This window comes from Corvus kubaryi, unplaced genomic scaffold (assembly GCF_017639235.1).
Source record: "Corvus kubaryi isolate FWS band 111438036 unplaced genomic scaffold, C.kubaryi_AGA036_p1.0 37220, whole genome shotgun sequence".
In the NCBI taxonomy this organism is placed as follows: Eukaryota; Metazoa; Chordata; class Aves; order Passeriformes; family Corvidae; genus Corvus; species Corvus kubaryi.
In genome coordinates, this window is record NW_024581063.1 from 709557 (window position 1) to 728423 (window position 18867).

Here is an 18867-nt window from a genome sequence, read left to right on the forward strand (position 1 = left end):
GCATTTTACCAAAATAGCATTGTAGTTGCATCTATTAAAAAAAATTAAAAACTTAATAGAAAATTAAATTTAAAAACCAGAAACTTTCTAAAATAAAATTTTAAAAGTGAAACGAAAATTTAAAAATAAATAAATAAATAAAATTCCCCTGATTTTAATAGTGACTGGGACCAGATGACCTCCACAAGACCTTTCCAATCTAAATTATTGCCTAAGAATGATTTTTGGGGTGGTTTATAATAAGAGCAGAAATGACTGGGGTGGGGATGAATGCCAAGGGTGGGGTGCAGGTCGTTGTACAGCCGTGTCTGAGCCATTATCCAGTGGGATCCCATCAGTGGGATCCCATCAGTGGGATCTGGGATGCTCTCATTCATGTGTCCCCAACCCTGCAGTGAATTCATTGCTTGGGAAGGAAAAACTGGGTTCAGGTTAGAAAGGGAGCATAAAAACCCCATCAACCTGTCAGTGAGGAATATCCACTGACCATTTCCAGCTTTCTCCCAGGGAATAACAGGAATACAGCTTTGCTGTCTGTCTTCCTTTACTCCTCCTGTCCAGCAAGATCACCCCATGGGGAGTTGGATTTGCCACTTCCAGTAGCCTCTCCCAAGAGTTGCCATAAGAATTTTCACAAAACCTCTGCAGCATGCCCAAGTGATTTGTATTTCATTTTTCATGGAAGGAAGGGAGAAAGTTGTGCTGGAGGTAATAATTAGATCTGGCTTTCCTATCTGTGGTGGAGGAGCGAGTGTGGAAGCACCTCCTTGTCCCACCATGCCCGAGGTTCGTTGGGTTTCCCGAGTCCTACGTAGCTCCGACTGTCGGTGCCACGTCACCGGGCATCTGTCACGGGAAAAGCACAGCTCCATCATCCAAACTGCCACTTAGAGCTCCGGCTTCTAAATCCCTGTCATTACTGGTTAGGTTTGTTTGGAAGAAAAAACCTGTGGAAGCTTTGTTTAACTCGACAGACTTGAAAAAAATATTTAATATGTAGATTGAGCGTGTTTGTTGTGGAGGCTCTTAGGAGAAAATGTAAACTGCAATGAGGAGCTTTCGCAATTATTTTTTTTGACTGGAGCCACAAGTGAATAACCCAAATTTTTGGTGAGAAGTGGCTCTTTGGGAGGAGGGAATGGGGATTTGGGGACCGATTCTGCAGCTAAATGGCATCTTGCACACTTCAGCATGCAGATGTATTTCCATGTGCACGGCTCCTGGGCTGCAGGCAATGGGATTTTGCTGGCTTTGGATGAAATAGGGATCCGAGCTCCTTCCTTGCTGTCAACATTTCTCCTGCCCATAGGCTGACACATCTGAGATCATGTTTTTCGGATCCAAGTTAGCGTTGGCTTGGTATCAAACCAAAAAAACCGCAGAAGCCAAACATAATATTGGGCTTGTTCTGCCGAGGAGGAAATTTATATAACTAAGTGAAACAAGGCTGAAACTTCTTTGTGTGGGTACCAAGGCTGAAGCCCCCAGTAAAGCTGCCTTCGTTGGAGCTCAGTATCAGGTCAATGAATGATGCTTTGACTTTTTTCCTTGCAGAGCTTATGTTGAAAAATACCTCCTGGAGAAGTCCCGGCTGGTCTATCAGGAGCACAATGAGCGGTGGGTGCCTCTGTCTTGCCCAAGGCTTGGGTTTAACTCCTGTACATGGCACAGATAACTTAAATCCCTGGTGGAGCTGGCACGGGGGATCACGATTTTCATGCACCTAACCCCATGCTGCAAAGATTAATGATGCATTTTATGTTTGAATATTTTGTTGTTTAGGGAGAAATGAGCTTGTGGAGGGAATAAACTCCATTATTTTATCAACAGTCTTTGACTTACTGTGGAATCATAGAATGGGTTGGGTTGGAAGGGACCCTTAAAGACCATCTTGTTCTAACCCCTGCCATGAGCAAGGGACCTTCCACTACAATATTGTCACGTTTCATTTAATTTTCATTGTCCTTATGGCATATGGATTATTATGTACCACTTCATTCTTGTGCAGCTTGGGAACTATTTAATGTGTCATTTTAGGAGAGACATGTGGTATTTTCATTCTTCTTTGCAGTTCACTGAAGCCTTCAGAAGGGCCTCTAGAAAGAGCCAAAATTATATAGAGAAGGAACTTATGTGAAGTGTTCTTTCCTAATTGCAGCATTTGCTGCATATTCCTCTCCTCTCTCAGTAATTATTATTCCACTTTTAAATAATTTTGCTGCCTTTAGTTGTCTTTCAACTCTTGGCACTTCTGGCTGTGTTTCCCTTTGGAGACAGATGTGTGAGTTTTCTGGAATGCTCCAGGGCTGTTCCTGAAGTTAAAAAACATCTACAGCCTTGACAAACGTCCTCTTGAGTGTTGCAAGATGATTAAACTGGGATCCTCTTGGAAAACATCCAACATAAAAGCAGAGTTTTAATATTAGAAAGAAATGGCGTTAATCTGTGTTAGAGTCGTCTGGAAGCAGAACAGATGAGTGTCCCTTGGGGTGGGTTTAGCATTAGTGATATTCAGGAATTTTGAATATTTGGGTTTTTAAATACCTGAAGATTTTTCAGTCGTGTCTCATGGAACTGCAACTGCAAAGTCATTGCTTTTTTAATGGTAATAAGGTATTAAAAATTATAATTTCTGCATTGCAAGGAAATATGTTGTGATTCTAATAAAGGAGGGGGCAGCCAGGGGGAGGGTCAGGCTCTGCTCCCAGGGAACAAGGGACAGGACAAGGGGAAACATCCTCAAGCTGTGCCAGGGGAGGCTCAGGCTGGACATCAGGAGGAATTTCCCCATGGCAAGGGTGGTCAGAAATTGGAAGGGGCTGCCCAGGGATGTTTGGAGTCCCCATCCCTGGAGGTGTTCCAGGAATTCCTGGGTGTGGCACTCAGTGCTCTGGATTGGGGACAAGGTGGGGTTTGGGTGCCGGTTGGACTCGATGGTCTGGGAGGTCTTTTCCCACCTAAATGATTGTGGGATTCTGTGAAATATGTAGGCATTGCACATGCTTCTGAAGGAAAACCTGATCATCCCAGCCAGAAATTGCCCAAGTAGGTTCTAGGGCAGTGGCTGTCCTTGGATGGAGAAGAGGGATCTCATTCTCCATGGCATAATTGAATCTGTTCCATCCCTGCACAGCAGGTATGGACCAGCTCTAAACGGTGTCAGGCCTGAGCTTGGGAGCTGGAAAATCAGGTTGGGAGGTTTCCATGTGCCTCTGCTCGGTGCTGCTGCTCATTTTCAAGTCTAACAGCTTTTGTTTCTCATTTGTCACCAGGAACTACCATGTATTTTATTACCTCCTGGCAGGAGCGAGCGAGGAGGAGAGATCAGCATTTCACCTGAAGCAGCCGGAGGAATATCATTACCTCAACCAGGTGGGAATTCTATACGGGAATACAATCCGTGCTCTTGCCTTTTCTTCTGCTGATATTTAATGCTAATAAAGACGAGGTGTGGAGTAGTAAAAGTGAGGCTTTTTAAAGGTGTGGAGTAATAAAAGTGGGGTTTAATAGTTTATAGGAAGTCTTCCGTCATTGGAATAATTCGGCATTAGCAATCTGAACACCTGGCAGTGTTTCAGGGAAAAATAATCAGTGTTCTCTGTACCTGGGATATGTTAAATGTATTGAGGTTTTGATTGCTGGAGGGAGACACAGTCAGAATTTCTCTGCTCTCTGTGTGAATGTCATTTACTCATTAACAGCTGTCCCCTGAGAAAAGGGGAAAATGTGGCATCCTGGGATATAACATCTTGCATGAGGAAGTCCTAATTCTGTAGCTTCTGGCTGGCTTTTAACACGACCCTTTGAGTTTAACAGTAGAACAAGTCTAATATAATTAAAACCACAGCAACCATTGAAAACCTGGGAATTAATGATGGATGAGGTGTTACCAACAGCCAAATAGATTCAGTTTACATGATGATAATTCTATAATAAACTGATTTACTTCAGGTAGTTAAGCAGTTATCCAGTGACTCTCGAGAATAGGGACTTCAAAAAGACCAAAAATAGGAGGAATATGTGGAAGAGGAGTTAAATTACATGTTGATTTTAACTAATTGCAGTTTTCATGGTGCTGAAACATGAGGAGCCATAAAGAGTGATTTAGCCCCTAAACTGGAGAGAAGCTTGGACCCACAGCCCAACCCAAATAGCCTTTATTCTTTTTAGAAATATAACTTCACTCAGGAATCACTCTCAATTACCAGGGACTTTTTAAGGATGTTTTTAAAGCTGGCAATCAACACCAAAATCCGTTGTGTATTAATGGCTCCCACCCTCCCATCACAGGATTGGGAAATATTCCCAGGTGAGGAGCACTCTGAGGGCTGGAGGCTCTTTGCTGGAGTCTCTGTGCCTCAGGCGTTGGTTGGGGAACGTGGTGTGATCTCCAGCACCATCTGTGCCACAGTTTTGCAGCAGGAAGGTGCCAAGATGGAATGTTTTGTCAGATTCCCAGGTTTTGTTGGGCCATCCGGTCGCTTTCTGTTAGTTGAAAACATTACTTTTAATTACAGGTCTTTTTTTTACATAGCAGTTTAAGAGCATTTGTGTTGAAAGGAAAATTAGAAATCTAATGGCACCGAGTGTGGGGAACCAGTAGGAATGTTATAATGTAGGGTGAAATGTTTATTTTAATCTGAATTAGGGTGCTGTGAGGCAAGTAAGCTGGGGAAGGCTGCTGAGATCAGTCCAGTGGATCAGGGAAGCAGACTCTGGACTTCTCTGAACACAGTGTATGGACAGTAGTGACACTGAGTTTGTGGGAGGTTTTTGAATAATTTTTTAAAAATTAGGATTAGATTTAACACTGACAACTATGGGAAAACAGCACCCTTAGATGTGGTCAGGGCATGGTTTCACATGAAGACCATCTGACAGTGCAGAAGCAGCCTTTCCCTGCCCTGTAGAAGAAAGGAAAAGGAAAACAAGGAGAAAAAGGAAAAAAGAGGTAGTGGAGAAATGGAAAAAGAAATTTGGGAGACATTCAAGGGAAAAATTATAAAATGACTCTTGAACATTTGCAGTCTCTTCTTAAGTGTGTCCTGGGGAAGACCCTGCCTTTTTAAAAGGGAAAAGAACCAGCTCAGAAATGAACTGAAGTGTTTTACTGAAAATTAAATATTCATATAGAGAAGCCATAAAATATTGAACCAGGCCCCTGAAGTGAAGGAGTGACTCAGTCCTGAGTCAGGCTTTACTTTCCTCCTCCCAGGTTCCTCGGCTCTTGTTCTGTTACACAAAACAAATGGGGAGTTTGCTTTGCAGATAAGAAATAATCTATTCAGATACTTCACCAAAATCTGCTCTGTAAATGCAGGGAGCAGATTGAAAATAAAGATTTCAATTTATTTTTAAATGCAAATTTACTCAAAGTGTCCCCTGAGTATGGGGACTTTTCCATCTCTCCCCCACAATGGCAGGTGCACCCACCCCTGCACACCCTGCAACTCGCTGAATATTTTCTGTGCTGGTTGTTAACTTTCACCCATTTTGAAATCAGTCATTTGCAGGTTTAGATCCTTATTTTCAGCTCCCCAGGAGCTCCAGTGCCATCTGTCTCCCTCTTGGGACTGGTCACTGATGCATGCTTTGACTTCTCTCAACTCCATCTCTGTCTGATTGGAAAAAGACAGAAATTCTTAAAAAGCTTTGGAGTGTTCCTTGGAAGAATCTCACTTTTGCTGCACTTGTATGTGTCTGCAGCAGAGGTTGAGAGTAGCAACAAACCGAATCTGCTCTTCGGTGGGATTTTGGCATCAGTGGCTCTTCAGCTCCAGGTGAACTAAGGGTTTCCCCAACTCTGGAGAAGAAGAAAAGGTTTTAGTATCCATTAGGATTATTGATGAGAGGGCCTCGCTGATACACTGTGAGCAGGAAGCAGCACCAGGAATGCAAAAGCATCATAAATCTTCCCTTAAAACCAATAAAACTAGGGAATGACTCTGCAGAATAACAGCAATCATTTTCCTGGTTAGGGAGCAGGTCGTGGGGGTGATTTGGGGTGGGAACACCACTTAACCCGCTCTGCCTTGCTTTCAGATGACAAAGAAACCCCTCAGACAGAGCTGGGATGATTATTGCTATGACTCGGAGCCGGTCAGTACAAGAACCCTCGTCTTCCGTGTTGCTGGTGCAGGGCTGCTCTCACCTGAGTGTTTTAGGGACACCAAGAAAGCCAAATCCAACGAAGTTTAACCCATTAACCACCCTTTGCCCTGCCGTGGTGTTGCTTGTGACAGTACAGATGTTTTGTTCCCTTGCCCTTTTTTGGTTCCTTCCATCTGGAAAGATTCTTCAGCAGTTGGAGATGGTCAGCTCTCTACAGTCATCTCAGTTTTGGAAAACTAAGGGGGTTTTCATTCCTTCCTGATGGAATACGTGATGGTTTATGGAAATTGTGATGTGGCAGTGATGCAAAAATTGAAATTCCATTCCAATAAAACAGCAAATCAGTGTCTTGAAGCCCCAAGAGATGCATCAGTTCATGCTGGTTGTAGTGATGTATCTGCTCTCCAGCTTCCAGGAAAAAACAGACAAATCCAAAAACATCCCCCTAGCCATCTGTGAGAAAATCAAATCCTGATATTGTTCAGAGTGCAGAAACAATTCCTTCTCCTAAAATACTTCTGCTGACATGATCATCCTTTCCAAATGGATCACCCCAAAAAAGGCAATGGTGAAGATTCTCTCTGTTCCCCGGCTCCTCCTGTGCCACCGACGTGCTCTGGGTGTCTGTGTGTCCCGTGGTGCTCCCCGTGGGTGTGTCCTGCATGTGGAAGCATGTTTGGCATCCCCTGCATGTCCTTCCTGCTAGTTCTCCCATGTGCTTGATGGTTGCCAAAGTCTTGCTGATGCATCTGGAAGAGTAAGAGGTGATCTGGGAAGGAGCTGGGATTCACTCGGGCTAAACAAGTGTCTTAACAGCAACATTTCCCTGCAAATCCTTAGGAGGGGAGGAAGGAACTTCCCTCACAAGGTTAAAAATACTGAATATTGGGTCAGCATCCTTAATCCATCAGCATCCTCAGGGGTCCTGCAGGAGCAGGGAGTGATGAGTAGACGCTGTTCTAGACCTTAATACCCTTTATAAGTTGGAAAGCCCTTTGTTGCTTTAGGAATGGGCTGGGACAATTTGCTGAAGGAGTTAAAATTAAAACAACCCCGAAATTTGGTACATTTTCCTGGTGTGACCAGGAACACCCTGCCAGCCTGGGGGCTGCCATGTCTGTGTCCTTATTCTGCACAACAAAACCACATGTCATTACCATTTGGCTGTTCATTTGCTGATTTATTTAGGATAGTTTTGTTTGGGATCATTTTCTGTGATATTCCTGGTAAATCACATCTTGGCTTCAGTTGATGATTCATTCCTAAGCCTAGCCTGGGCTTCTCCCCATACCCATGGACTCAACCTGCTGCAGACACCAAGTTTATAAAGAAACTCTGTTCTATCCTCTTTAAATTTTCCATGGAAATCCATAGATCACTTCGATGTGACTGTAGGAAGCAGGGGACTCACTTTTGCTGGGAAACTAATTGCTCTGGCAGGACATTAGCGGCAAGTTAGGTCTGTGGGGATGGACTTAGTGATGCTTGTCTGCTCTAATATCAAGGACACTCCTCTATTTTATAATTATCCTCCATTTATCATCCATTAGGAAGCAGTCCCGTGCTGAAACACTGCAGAGAGCATCCTCTTTTAAGCAGAGATTTTGCTAAAAGCCTTTCCATGCGGATTAATGAGTCGAGCAATTGTTATGTAAATCGTTAATTAAATTGCCTTCAGCACAGATTGTGCTACTTCGGAGTTGTCCAGGGTATTTTGCTGTTGACTCGTGACTTAATTTTGGAGGAATGCTGCCAGAAAATGAAAATGTCTCCTGGAATGTGGAGTGCCACTAAAAGCACCACTTGGTGTCTTTAAAAAAAGCTTTAAACCAGCCTAATTTGCAGGATTTGTGGCTGTGTTGTTGTCCTGCCAAGTCCACGTCCTGCCGGAACAAGGGTGGGAGGTTCTGCTGAGTTCTCAGTGTAAGGGCAGTGGCTGAGGAAGCCAAGGTTGGAGTTTAGGAGGGACAAGGTCTTATCCCGAGGTTTTATTGTGTAAATAACCAGTGCTGGTGCCTGTGGTGTCCCTGCTCGTGGTGGAGATGTCGTTGCTGGGTTCCTCTGGACAGCGCTGGAACAGGGTCGTTTCCAGTCACCTCCTAATGGAAGGTGAAAATGCCCTTTTCTAGTGGCTCTTGCCTAAAACAGGCTGGTATTTTCTCCTGGAAGTTCAATCCCCGCCTTCATCAATGTTGTGCGTGGTTTTAAATGGTTTTACTGTTCAACAGCTCCAAATTCACTTTGTCCATGGAGCATTAACTTGTCCCTGAGGACAATTGATAAAAAAATTTCGATTTTCTTGTCCAATTGCACTTCTCTGGCTTTTAGTGCAGTTGTGTGGGAGTCTCCTGTGTTGCAATAAAGATTTAAAATATGTAAACAATATAATAAATAACAATATTGACATTTAAATATATCAATAATATAAATAAATATCTTAAATAAGGATTTTCCACTCTAATAATAACTATGGCTGTAATGATGCTCTGGATCAAGATGATCTGGGATGAAGAATTTCATTGATATGGGGCTTTAAATGCTCTAAAACAGAAAGCTGATGCTATAAAATAACTTCATTCTCTGTATTCTGTATTTATGATCTATTTTCTGTACTATCAGTGACTACAAGTGGCTTTTCAATGATTTACATAACCCTGTTTAATCCAGACTTTCCTAATTATTTGTGCAAAATTTTTTGCCCATTTGCTTGTGTGATAAATGCAGGAAATTTACAGGAAATGATCAAAATAAACGATCTGCATTCAGCTGCTTAATTAATTCCAACTGCAGCTACAATTTTTATTTGTATTCTTTTAATAGACTTTTTGTAGAATTTTATAGAATTTTTATTTATATTGACTTACACTTGGATTAACTTGTTGAAAGTCTCTAATGACTTGTAGAAAGTCTCGATTTAAGTGTTAGTAAAATATTCTGAGGTTTAAAATAACACGATATTGTGTGATACACGATAAACTAAATTTTGATTCATAGATGAGTAATTTTTATAGGCAGCAATGGGTAAAATATTAAATATAGGCTACGAAGGCAGAGAGAAGAATAAATAATCCATGGGAGGCCTATAGTGAGCCAAAGCAGAAGGAATTTGGCATTAATGGTCTATATATTCATTTAAAGAGCATTTCTGTTCCCTAAATATTGGTGCAGGACAGCTTTGTTTGGGTCTGGAATGTCACTGGATTTTTCTGAAAATGTCAGTGACTGATATCAAGGGAAAATGAAACAGTTGAGGCACGTGAACCTCCAAGAGGTATAAAATACCCTGGATTTCAAATTCTCCCAATTTTGAAATAACTTCTTGGTAGTTCAAATAAAGTTACTGAAAAAGATATTTAAAGCTTTGCCTTTCCCACACAGGATTTAATGCACTCATCATTTACATGAAGTTATCTGAATTCTATTCAAAAACTGAATTTTCCTCTTTAGTTAAGGGACTGAATGTGGAATAAACTGCCTGTAAATGTGGAACAGATTTCATCCCGTCGTTATTTCCCATCCTTTTTGTGTGTGAGTTATCCCACACTGACCAGCTCTCACCATACTGTTGGAATGGGGTGACTCACCTCTTTCCTTAGAGATTAAACCTGGGAAACAAGGATGTATCTCCAGAAAATATTAGCCAAAAATGTTATATTTCCAGTGCCAGGTTGGAAATGTTGCTGATAAAGGACCTGGAGATCACTCAGTGATATTTACGGAGCGCTGGCTTGGCCACTTGGCCCTGATCTGGTGTTAATTTGTGTGTTTGATCCAACAGGATTGTTTCTCCGTGGAAGGGGAGGACCTGAAGCACGACTTTGAGCGGCTGCAGCTCGCCATGGAGATGGTGGGGTTTCTGCCCAAGACACGCAGACAGTGAGTTTATTTTCCATATTAATGGCTTGGAGATTATCCTGGTGAACATCACCTCCGTTGGCAGGACATTGTCCAGAGAGGATGTGGCTGCCCCATCCCTGGAGATGTCCCAGGCCAGGCTGGATGGGGTTGGAGCAACGTGGGCTAGTGGAAGGTGTCCCTGCCCATGGCAGGATGGAGCCAGATGAGTTTAAGGTCCCTTCCAACCCAAACCATTCCGTGATTCCATGATCATTGCTGTCCTTAAGGATTCTCTTCATGCAAATGGAGCGTTGGCAGAAGCTGACATCTTGAAGTATTTCTCAAGTGTTCATGAATAATCACGCCTCACTCTGCATGTCATGAATCCAGAGCCTGGTTTAATCAGAAATCCTCATTTTCCCTCATCAAACTTAACCCTTTGCATGCAATTCTGGGTCTGTAGGCTCATTTCCAGCTGGCCTTTTTCACTAATTCACTGGACATGCTGGTTTGAAAACTGGACTTTAGCCGGGTTGCAACACCACTGACACCATGGAATTAGAGGGTTCATAAAGGGTCATCTCCAACCAAAATCACAAAATAATCCCTCCTGAGTTGATTCTTGGCTTGAAAGGCTTGAGTAGGTTGGGAAGAACTTGATGTAAAAAATTGCCTCAAAGGCATTTTCACCCAACTGAGAATTTTCAGAAGCTCATCCTTTATCCCTCACTTGTAACAAATCAATTACGAAATTAAAACCGCTTTTTCTCTATCTTTCCCACACACATGGACAAAGCCAAGGATCCAAACTTGTGTGAGTGTGTTCTGTGTCAGAGGCTGCTTTATCAGGTTTCAGGATGAAGTTTGTCTAAAGCCTGTTGAGGGGTTTAATTGCCCGAGCAAAGCAATCAGGAAGTGTCAGGACTGAGCAGAGTCGGGTGATGCAGTAGATTCACACTTCTAATTTACTGTGCAATGATTTTTCTTGGCACACAAGTTGCTCCTGGTGAATTTTGCTTGTCAAAAATAAAGTGGAGTCTTCACTACACGAGCAGATTTATTTTGCTTGGCGTTGTACAAGTGCAGCACAAATAAGGAGCCACCTTCAGCTGAGATACAGGAAGGATGTTTCCAATACTACTATACTTTTAACATTGATTTCTTTATAGCAAAACATGGAGTTTCACCTTGGTGGAAACAGAGAAGAGAAATTTTTGTAATTGCATCCTGAAATTCACAACAAGGAGTCAGTATCCCTGTTTTGGAGATAAGGGAGGACTTGGAGAGGTGAAGGTGTGTTGTCCAGACAAGCTGGTGGCATAGCTAGGAGTCACATTTGGGTTTATTCATTTTTAGCTCCCAAGGGAGTATAGAAATAAGGACAAACAGGGTTTATAGCTGAAGTCAACCATGGCTCAGGAGCTGGGCTGGATGAACCTTGTGGGTCCCTTCCAACTCAGGATATTCTCTGAGTGTCTGATCCTATTTTTTTTGGAGGCGAGAAAACTTAAAAATGACCAAATTCCCTCCAAAGCAGAAAAATTGGTTGGATAAATTTACTTGAAGTATAACATCTTTTCTTTGTCTCAGTTGCTTATATATTATCAAAGCATTTATGCTGTTTTGTACAGTCTTTTGTATGGTTCCTGGCTGGGACTGGATCCAAAATGGTGACAGAAACGTGTGTCAGGGACTAAGAGGGATCACCTGCATGGCCGAGCCCACTCTTCCCCTTAATTTAGACAACTGCATGATAAATATTTAATCTGGATATCAAGATTACTGGATTTCTATTTTTCTTACAACATGGGCTGTCATTTTGTAACTGTGGGCTTGATGTGTTCAAGAATTTTCAAGGAAACCGTACAGATGCAAGTTTGGTGCTTGACTAAGTGAAAATCTTTTTGACATGAGGAAAAGTGGGTGCTTTGGATTGAAAATTAGAGGGATGGGCCGAAGAGGGAGAAGGCCCTTGGGAGTGAAATTTGCTTTTTGGTTCACTTTATGGAAAACCAACCGAGTGAAAATGAATTCTCTCCATTTAGGATTTTCTCTCTGCTGTCAGCAATCCTGCACCTGGGGAACATCCGGTACAAAAAGAAGACCTACCGGGATGACTCCATCGATATCTGCAACCCTGAAATACTTCCTGTCGTGTCAGAGCTGCTGGAGGTAAGGCTCTGCTTTCCCTCCTGAAGCTTTCACACCAAACAAGCCACCTCTGGTTTAGGACACAAAACACACACAATTTATTTGCAGTTTCACCAAAGAGAAAGTTCTTGTGTGTTTCCATTCCTATGGGCTGTTCGTGTTTGCCAGGGAAAAGGTACAGGAACTTTTTTAATGAGGTTTTTCATGTAGGTTTTTGACCCAGCTCTTCAGCTGCAAGGTTTCATTGACTGAAAACCCTCTTTCTGGGATTAAATGTGAAAGGTTGCAGAACAGGGCTAGATGCAAAGCAACCCTGCTGCCCAACAGGGCAGTGTCTTCCACTGCCAGCCTTCAGCTCCCTCGCCCTCACCTGGTGCTCCTCAAGTCTGTTCCAAAGTCTGTCTGAGGAACTCAAGCAGTTGTAGAACCACAGCCCCATGTTGTGGTTCCGTAGGAAGCTGTAGGAGGTGCTGAGCTCCCTCACCGTGTTTTTTGTCTCTTACTACCTGTCAGCATCCACAGGGGTTGGGTTTGAGATGCTGGAGGCCCATCTCATCCCTCCAGTCCCTGTTTATGGGCCTGTTGTGGATTTCTTTGGTGCATCTGTTGGTTATCTGCTGTTTAGGACCTGACACCTTGGTCTCCGTGAGCCACCGCTGTGCTGGTGTCCCTTGGGAAGGGTTTGTAGGTGTCAGCCTGGCTGGCCCAGGCCGTGTCCAGCTCTGTAAATCAGTGCAAAAGCAGTGAGTAAGTTCTTAGGAGATCTGCTCTGTCAGCCCAAGCAGGTTATGAAGATGTGGCACTACTTTTCTTGAGAAAACTCTTGAATGAGCCAACTTGTCCTGCTGGCCTTCAGCCTTGAAGAGCTGAGCTCAAACACCTCCCATGGATTGAGGTGGCCAGAAGCTCCCCTTGCTGTCTCACTTCACTTGAAATGTTCTAAACCTCTTGCAACTGAAATGTTTTTCTTGTAGCTGGTTATAGCAACAATTATCTTTACCTTTTGTGCTCCCTGGATGGTCTGGAAGGTGAATTTGTGCTGATTTTGCAGTAGAATCAGAAGGTGACTTGTCCTTTTGTGTACATGTGGTGCTCTTCCCATTCATTCCATTAAATAACAGTTGTGTTATCTCCCTACCTAAAGAACTTGGAAATTGGCTCTCAGGGACTTCCAGAGCACTTCATTAATGCTTTGAGTTTAGGGAGGGGAAAGCTTCTGTAAAATACAGTCTGAGCAGCTGGATGCTCTTTGCATCTTGGCCTTGGAGATTGCAGAAATAAACAGAAGGAAAATATGAGTTGGGAGGAGAATGTTGTTGATTTTACCCTGTTCAGTGTGGCCAAGTCAGTTAAGTAATTGTTTTTTAAAAAAGTTTTGAGTAAGAGAGCGACTTAGAGATCTGAAAAGGTTCCAGGCTTTGGGTCTTTGCCTTTGCAAACAAACCCTTCTGCAACATCTGCACATGGGGAGGTCGCGGGGTGGTTTTTACACGTGATTATGTGAAATGAGGCATTGGCTGAGCTGTGTCAATCCAACAGTGCCTCAATGCTGTGGGCTGCAACAGCACCCCCAGGCAGTGTCAACATAGATGTAAAAATAAATATTTCTTTTTCACCATTTGGAAAAAAAAAACCCCAAACCACTGATCTGGTGTAGATCTGATGTAGCTGAGCAAAGTGATAGATTTCTGTTCATCTTGGTAATTCTTTTGCAAGTTAAATGGCCATCTAGAAATAAAATGCTTGCTAGTTAGATCAGGACAATGCATGCTGCACTGAGGTGGGATCTGATGAAGTACATCACTGGGTTTGGGAAAGTGGTGGTGTTTGTCCCTTCAGTTGCATTTCGGTGATAATTGATCCTGGAACTGGAAACGTTTGCTGCCTCCAGGTGTAAACCTTTCAACAGACCCACTGAAATCAGCTGAAAAAAGCCAATGATTTCATTTTCAGACTTGATTTCCCTTTCTGAAATGCCACATTTCTCTTTGCAGACCTCAACAGATGCTGCTGCTTATTCAGGTTTGACTCAAAGGGAGAACCAAAGGGTTCAAACATCATTACAAAGAGCAGCCACCACTCTTTATTCATTAGTTGGCTACTTACAACTCTCCACATTGAGTGTAATGAATTCTTCTCAGCCAGAGACCTAAAATACTCGTTAAAACATTTAACTTTTTTTTTTTGTGGTCACTGAACACTTTTGCTTTTCCCATTGTTTCTAAAATTATGAATTGGCTTGAAAAAGTTGATAATCCCCTCTCCAGATCTTGGCATTGGACACTAATAGCTGAAAAATCATGTCAGAATAAAAGTAATATGAGTTGACAAGGAGTTGAACTTCCTTTCCTGTGGTCACCAGCTGCTTGGTGGGACCATCCTGAGCACAGCAAATGGATGGAAGAAACTGTGTTGTTCTGATACTTCCTTATCTTGGGGGAACTTCTGGTTCCCCAAGAAATCAACATTTGATTTTTATACTCAAATGACTCATTGGATTTGTTCAGTCAAGGATTTGACATGGAGAAGAGAAGGAAAAATCCAGCTGGAGCTGGGTTGGCAATCTCTGAGAGCAGCCACGAGGGGATGCAGAGGTGCTCCAGCATGGCTCCGGTGGGGATGTAGCCTCCAAGGGCAGGAGGGGAACCATCAGCCTGGCTGAAATTAAAAACTTAGGCAAAACTAAGGTCTTCTCCCACAGCAAAGGGAAATCTGGTCCAAGTTCTTGTGAGCTGGTTGGTTTGTGTTGGAAGCTCTAAGGACAACTGGGGGAATTTGCCTGCTGCACCAGTTATACAACACCCTGCTCAACTATCCTCCCTCTGTGTAGTGAGATCTGTGTCCCTATCAAATGAAGCTAAAACAGGGATTTTTGAAGGAATCTGGGAGGAGATGATGATCTGTGATGGATTTGCTTTTTCTTAGATACCAGCAACCCCATCCAATATGGTTTTGCTTTATTAAACCATCCAGAGCAGCATTTGTTGAAACAGCAAACTGCAATATAGAATTTTGGCCAGACTCTGCAGATCATTGTTTCATTTACAGTAAAACCCTGATTCCATTTTTTTTTTCAGGAATAGACATAGCGTGTGGATTATGTGATGCTTTTGGCAGGTTTTTCAGGGCCTTTGTTTAAACTCTGCTGAAATGCTGTGCCGGGGAGTGATGTCAAGGCTGCCTGATGGATCAAGCAGACGTGGAGTCCTGTGCAAGCGCTGCAAATATCCCAGGGCCTGGGCAGAAATCATAGAGGGTTGTGTAAAACTGGGTGAAACCTTTGTGTTTCTGGGGGAAAAGATTGGAAAAGCTCATTTGTGGGCTTATTAACAAAAATAATATATTAGAGATTATCTAGTTAACTTTAAAAGAGACTTTTTGTTTTCCATTGGAAGAGCAGAAACATTTTAATTGTGTGTGCTTACTAATATGGGAAATTATTTCCATGGATGGAGCATTGAGAAAGGAGATAAATTCTGACTTTGCTCAGTGGAGCAGTTTTCTATTCAGTTTTTAGGTCTAGGTAACCAGCCTCAATGCAAATAAAGGTAAATACAAGTTATCAAGTGCCCTAAAGTAGTTTTGCCAGATCTCCCAGTGCACATTTGTGTTTGGAACTAAAGTTGGCCTCTGCAAGAGATTTATGTTCTCAAGTTCTTCTTCCACTAAAGAACGGCCTTCAGCTTCCCAGAGGGATCCCACAGGCGCTGGGGCTCCTCCTGTGATAAATGTCTTGCAAATTAACTGGGGAGGGGGTGAGGATTATGAAGCAGACAGTGCTTGCTTCCAGCTTTTTCTTCTGGATCTGTTTTCCGGATGATGTTTGGTAGAATTACAGAATAATTGGGGTTGGAAGTGACCTCCAAAGTTCATCTGGTCCAACACTGTCCCCTGCAATGAGCAGGGACATCTTCATCGGATGCAAAGTTTTGAGCCAGAACTAGAGTCAGAAAACTTCAGAGAATGACAGAATATGCTGAGTTGGAAGGGATCCACAAGTACCATTGAGTGCAACTCCAGGCCCTTCACAGACACAGGCCCTGCACAGACACCCCAACAATCCCACCCTGTCCCTGGGAGCGCTGTCCAAACGCTCCTGGAGCTCTGGCAGCCTCGGGGGCCGTGCCCATTCCCTGGGGAGCCTGGGCAGTGCCCAGCACCCTCTAGGGGAAGAACCTTTTCCCAATATCCAGCCTAAACCTCCCTGACACAGCTCCAGCCATTCCCTCACATCCTTTCTAACTCTCTGGTTATTTGAAGGAAAGTCTGAGGAAAAGGTTCAGCTCTTTTCCAAGAAGAGCTGATAGAAATCTGAACTTACTTTCTGTTACTCCACACGAGGCATCTTTAGAGCGAGCACTCAGCGCTGTAATCCCTTTCTCAAATATGGGAGGAGAGACAAAACCTGATGTTTTCTTGCTCTCCAGTTGGAAATGTTCATTTTCCTTCAGCTGCTCTAACATAATACCCAGCATTCCTGGAGGAGCAGTCTCTGCCTGCCTTGGCTCCAGCCCAGCCCTTGCCGGCTCCCTGCTCCCGCCATGCTCCGCTGACGTTCCCAGCTGTGGCACTGCCGGTCACCCTTCACTGGCTCCTGGAGCCCTCTCTGGGCCCACTTGTGGCAATGAAGTCTTAAATCTGCATTTTGTCCCTGTAATTAAGATCTAAGCTCCTGCAGGCCATGTTTAGGAGGGAGAGCAGGCCATGCCCTTTAGCACCAGGAAGGAAAAATCTGTGAAATGTGACCTAAGAGTGAAACTCCCAGGGCACAAAGTAAAGGAGTTAGTGGTGTTCTCCTCTTTGCTACTCTGCACCAAGGGGTGTCCCTGTTTCAGTGTTTCACGCTTACTGGAGGAGGAAGTGTAGGATGTGGGGAAGCTGTAAGTATCTCCATGTCCTTAGTCATCGGCATGTGCTGAGTTTATCTTTAGAAAGCTCCAGTGGCTCCTCCCTGGCAGCAGGAGTCAGCTACCTCCACGCTGTGACCTTGAGTGAAAATTAGGATGATTTGGCTGCACCCGTGGAGTTCATCAGAGGCGATGAAGGAATCAACATCAAGCTCCACTGGGTGGTAATTGCAGGCAGAGGCCTGGGGAGATGCAGGGATTGCATTCCCATCCTTGCCAAGAGTGTTTTTGTGCAAGAAGATGCTTTGATGGGATCTCCCCGGGTCAGGAGATGAAGGATGCACATCCACAGGTTCCCTCCATCCAGAGAGCACGGGGAGAAGGAACCAGAGTGACCATGAGATGGGGATGGTGAGGGGTGGCATGGCTAGTTGTTTAAATTGCTTAAAATCCCTGTGTTTGCTGACAAATCTGGGACTTGGAAGCATTTATGTTGTTGAGGAATATTTCTTTGGACTGTTTTGATTAGGAACCATCTGACAGCCCTCTGCCTTGTTGCCTTGGATAATTAAGAAAAGCCGGCGTGCCGGCTGCGGGTTTGCAGCACCCCTGAAGTGGGATAATGGATGGTGTGAAATTCACTCTTGTTCCAAGTCGTGCAGTGGAGGGAGAGCAGCCGATGGTCCTGCCGTTGAGAGCTGCTGGAAAATTACAAAAATCACATCTTTTGGTGAATGTAGAGGAATAGAAACCAAATGTGAAATCTGGCTGTGGATCTCTGGATGAACCAGAACATTCTTTTTTTCCCTGCTTGATTTTGGAAGGTAAAATCGGATTGTAGGAACTGGGGGCTCCTGAGTGGTGCGGAGCACAAAAGAAATGAACCTTGAAGTGTCATTTCCAATGACAGAGACCTTGCTGACATCATATACAGGTGACTTGATGGGTTCTGATTTCCACAGCAACAAGTTCTTGTTGCAGGAAGAATCAGTTACATAAAAACGCCCTGGATTTTGTCAGGGAGACTCCCACGATAGTAGCTTTGGCAGAAGGAGATTTTTGTATAGAAGGGCATCATTATTGCAATGGTTTGTGAGATTTCTGACCTTCCACTGTCTTGTTTGCATTTCCTCTTCATACTAATTCCTGGATTAAACCATTAAGTCAAAGTGCATACAATCATAGAATTGTTTTGGTTGGAAAAGACCTCTAAGATCATTGAGTCCAATTGTAAGACCACCACATTTCCCATTTTCCATATCAAATCATAAATGGTTTCCCTGTGATAAAAATATGGCCTGGGATGGCTTCAGGAATGTGGATTTCGGTCTCCATCAGAGATGTCCAGAGGAGGTCTGGTGTCTGCTTGGAGTCCTTTGGGTGGGATAAGCAGTTTGTAGGGACTTCAGTGCAGCATCTCTGTATCAATCCACATCCATTAATTCTGGGCTGCACGATTTTCACCCAGACTCATGGTGTCTTTTTTGAGTTGGAAATTTAGTGAAGATCAGTCAATGACTCAAAGTCTTTAGGTCTGTCTGACGTATTCTGGGAGAGAGGACACCTTCTGAATTCCTCCAGGGCACCTCAAAGCAAAAGGGTCTTGAAACTGATTGCAAAAGTGGCTTTTTCCCAACAGTTGCAGGTACCACTTAATTTGTCAGCACCGTTTTCCTCTTTGCTGAAGTGTCTGTGTTTGCACAACTGATTTTTGTTCTGCAAACCTGTGAGGGCTGATTGGAGACTGTCACCCTGCCAGGAACTGGGGCTTTAGGGAGTAAACATCAAGTGCCAATAGCAAAGTAAATATCAGGTGCTTTTCCAAGGGTTTCTTCCTCCTTCTGACTCCTCCCCACCCTGAAAAGCACCAAAAAAAACCTCCTTCACTTGGATAGCTCTGAAACTGATGATACTGCTTGGC

The 18867-nt window shown here is 43.5% G+C and overlaps 1 protein-coding gene across 11 annotated transcripts in view; it reads left to right on the forward strand.

Moving 5' to 3' along the window:
- Positions 1–18867, forward strand: part of MYO9A (myosin IXA) — a 175617-nt gene that overhangs the window by 64795 nt on the left and 91955 nt on the right. For 10 of the 11 annotated variants that reach the window (XM_042022730.1, XM_042022729.1, XM_042022735.1 and 7 more), the window contains 5 exons: positions 1555–1617; positions 3273–3372; positions 6043–6099; positions 9890–9987; positions 11994–12120. In XM_042022730.1, coding sequence (XP_041878664.1) covers positions 1555–1617; positions 3273–3372; positions 6043–6099; positions 9890–9987; positions 11994–12120 — 445 coding nt within the window. The remainder of the gene's footprint in view (positions 1–1554; positions 1618–3272; positions 3373–6042; positions 6100–9889; positions 9988–11993; positions 12121–18867) is intronic. The other variant, XM_042022737.1, reaches the window with a different exon arrangement.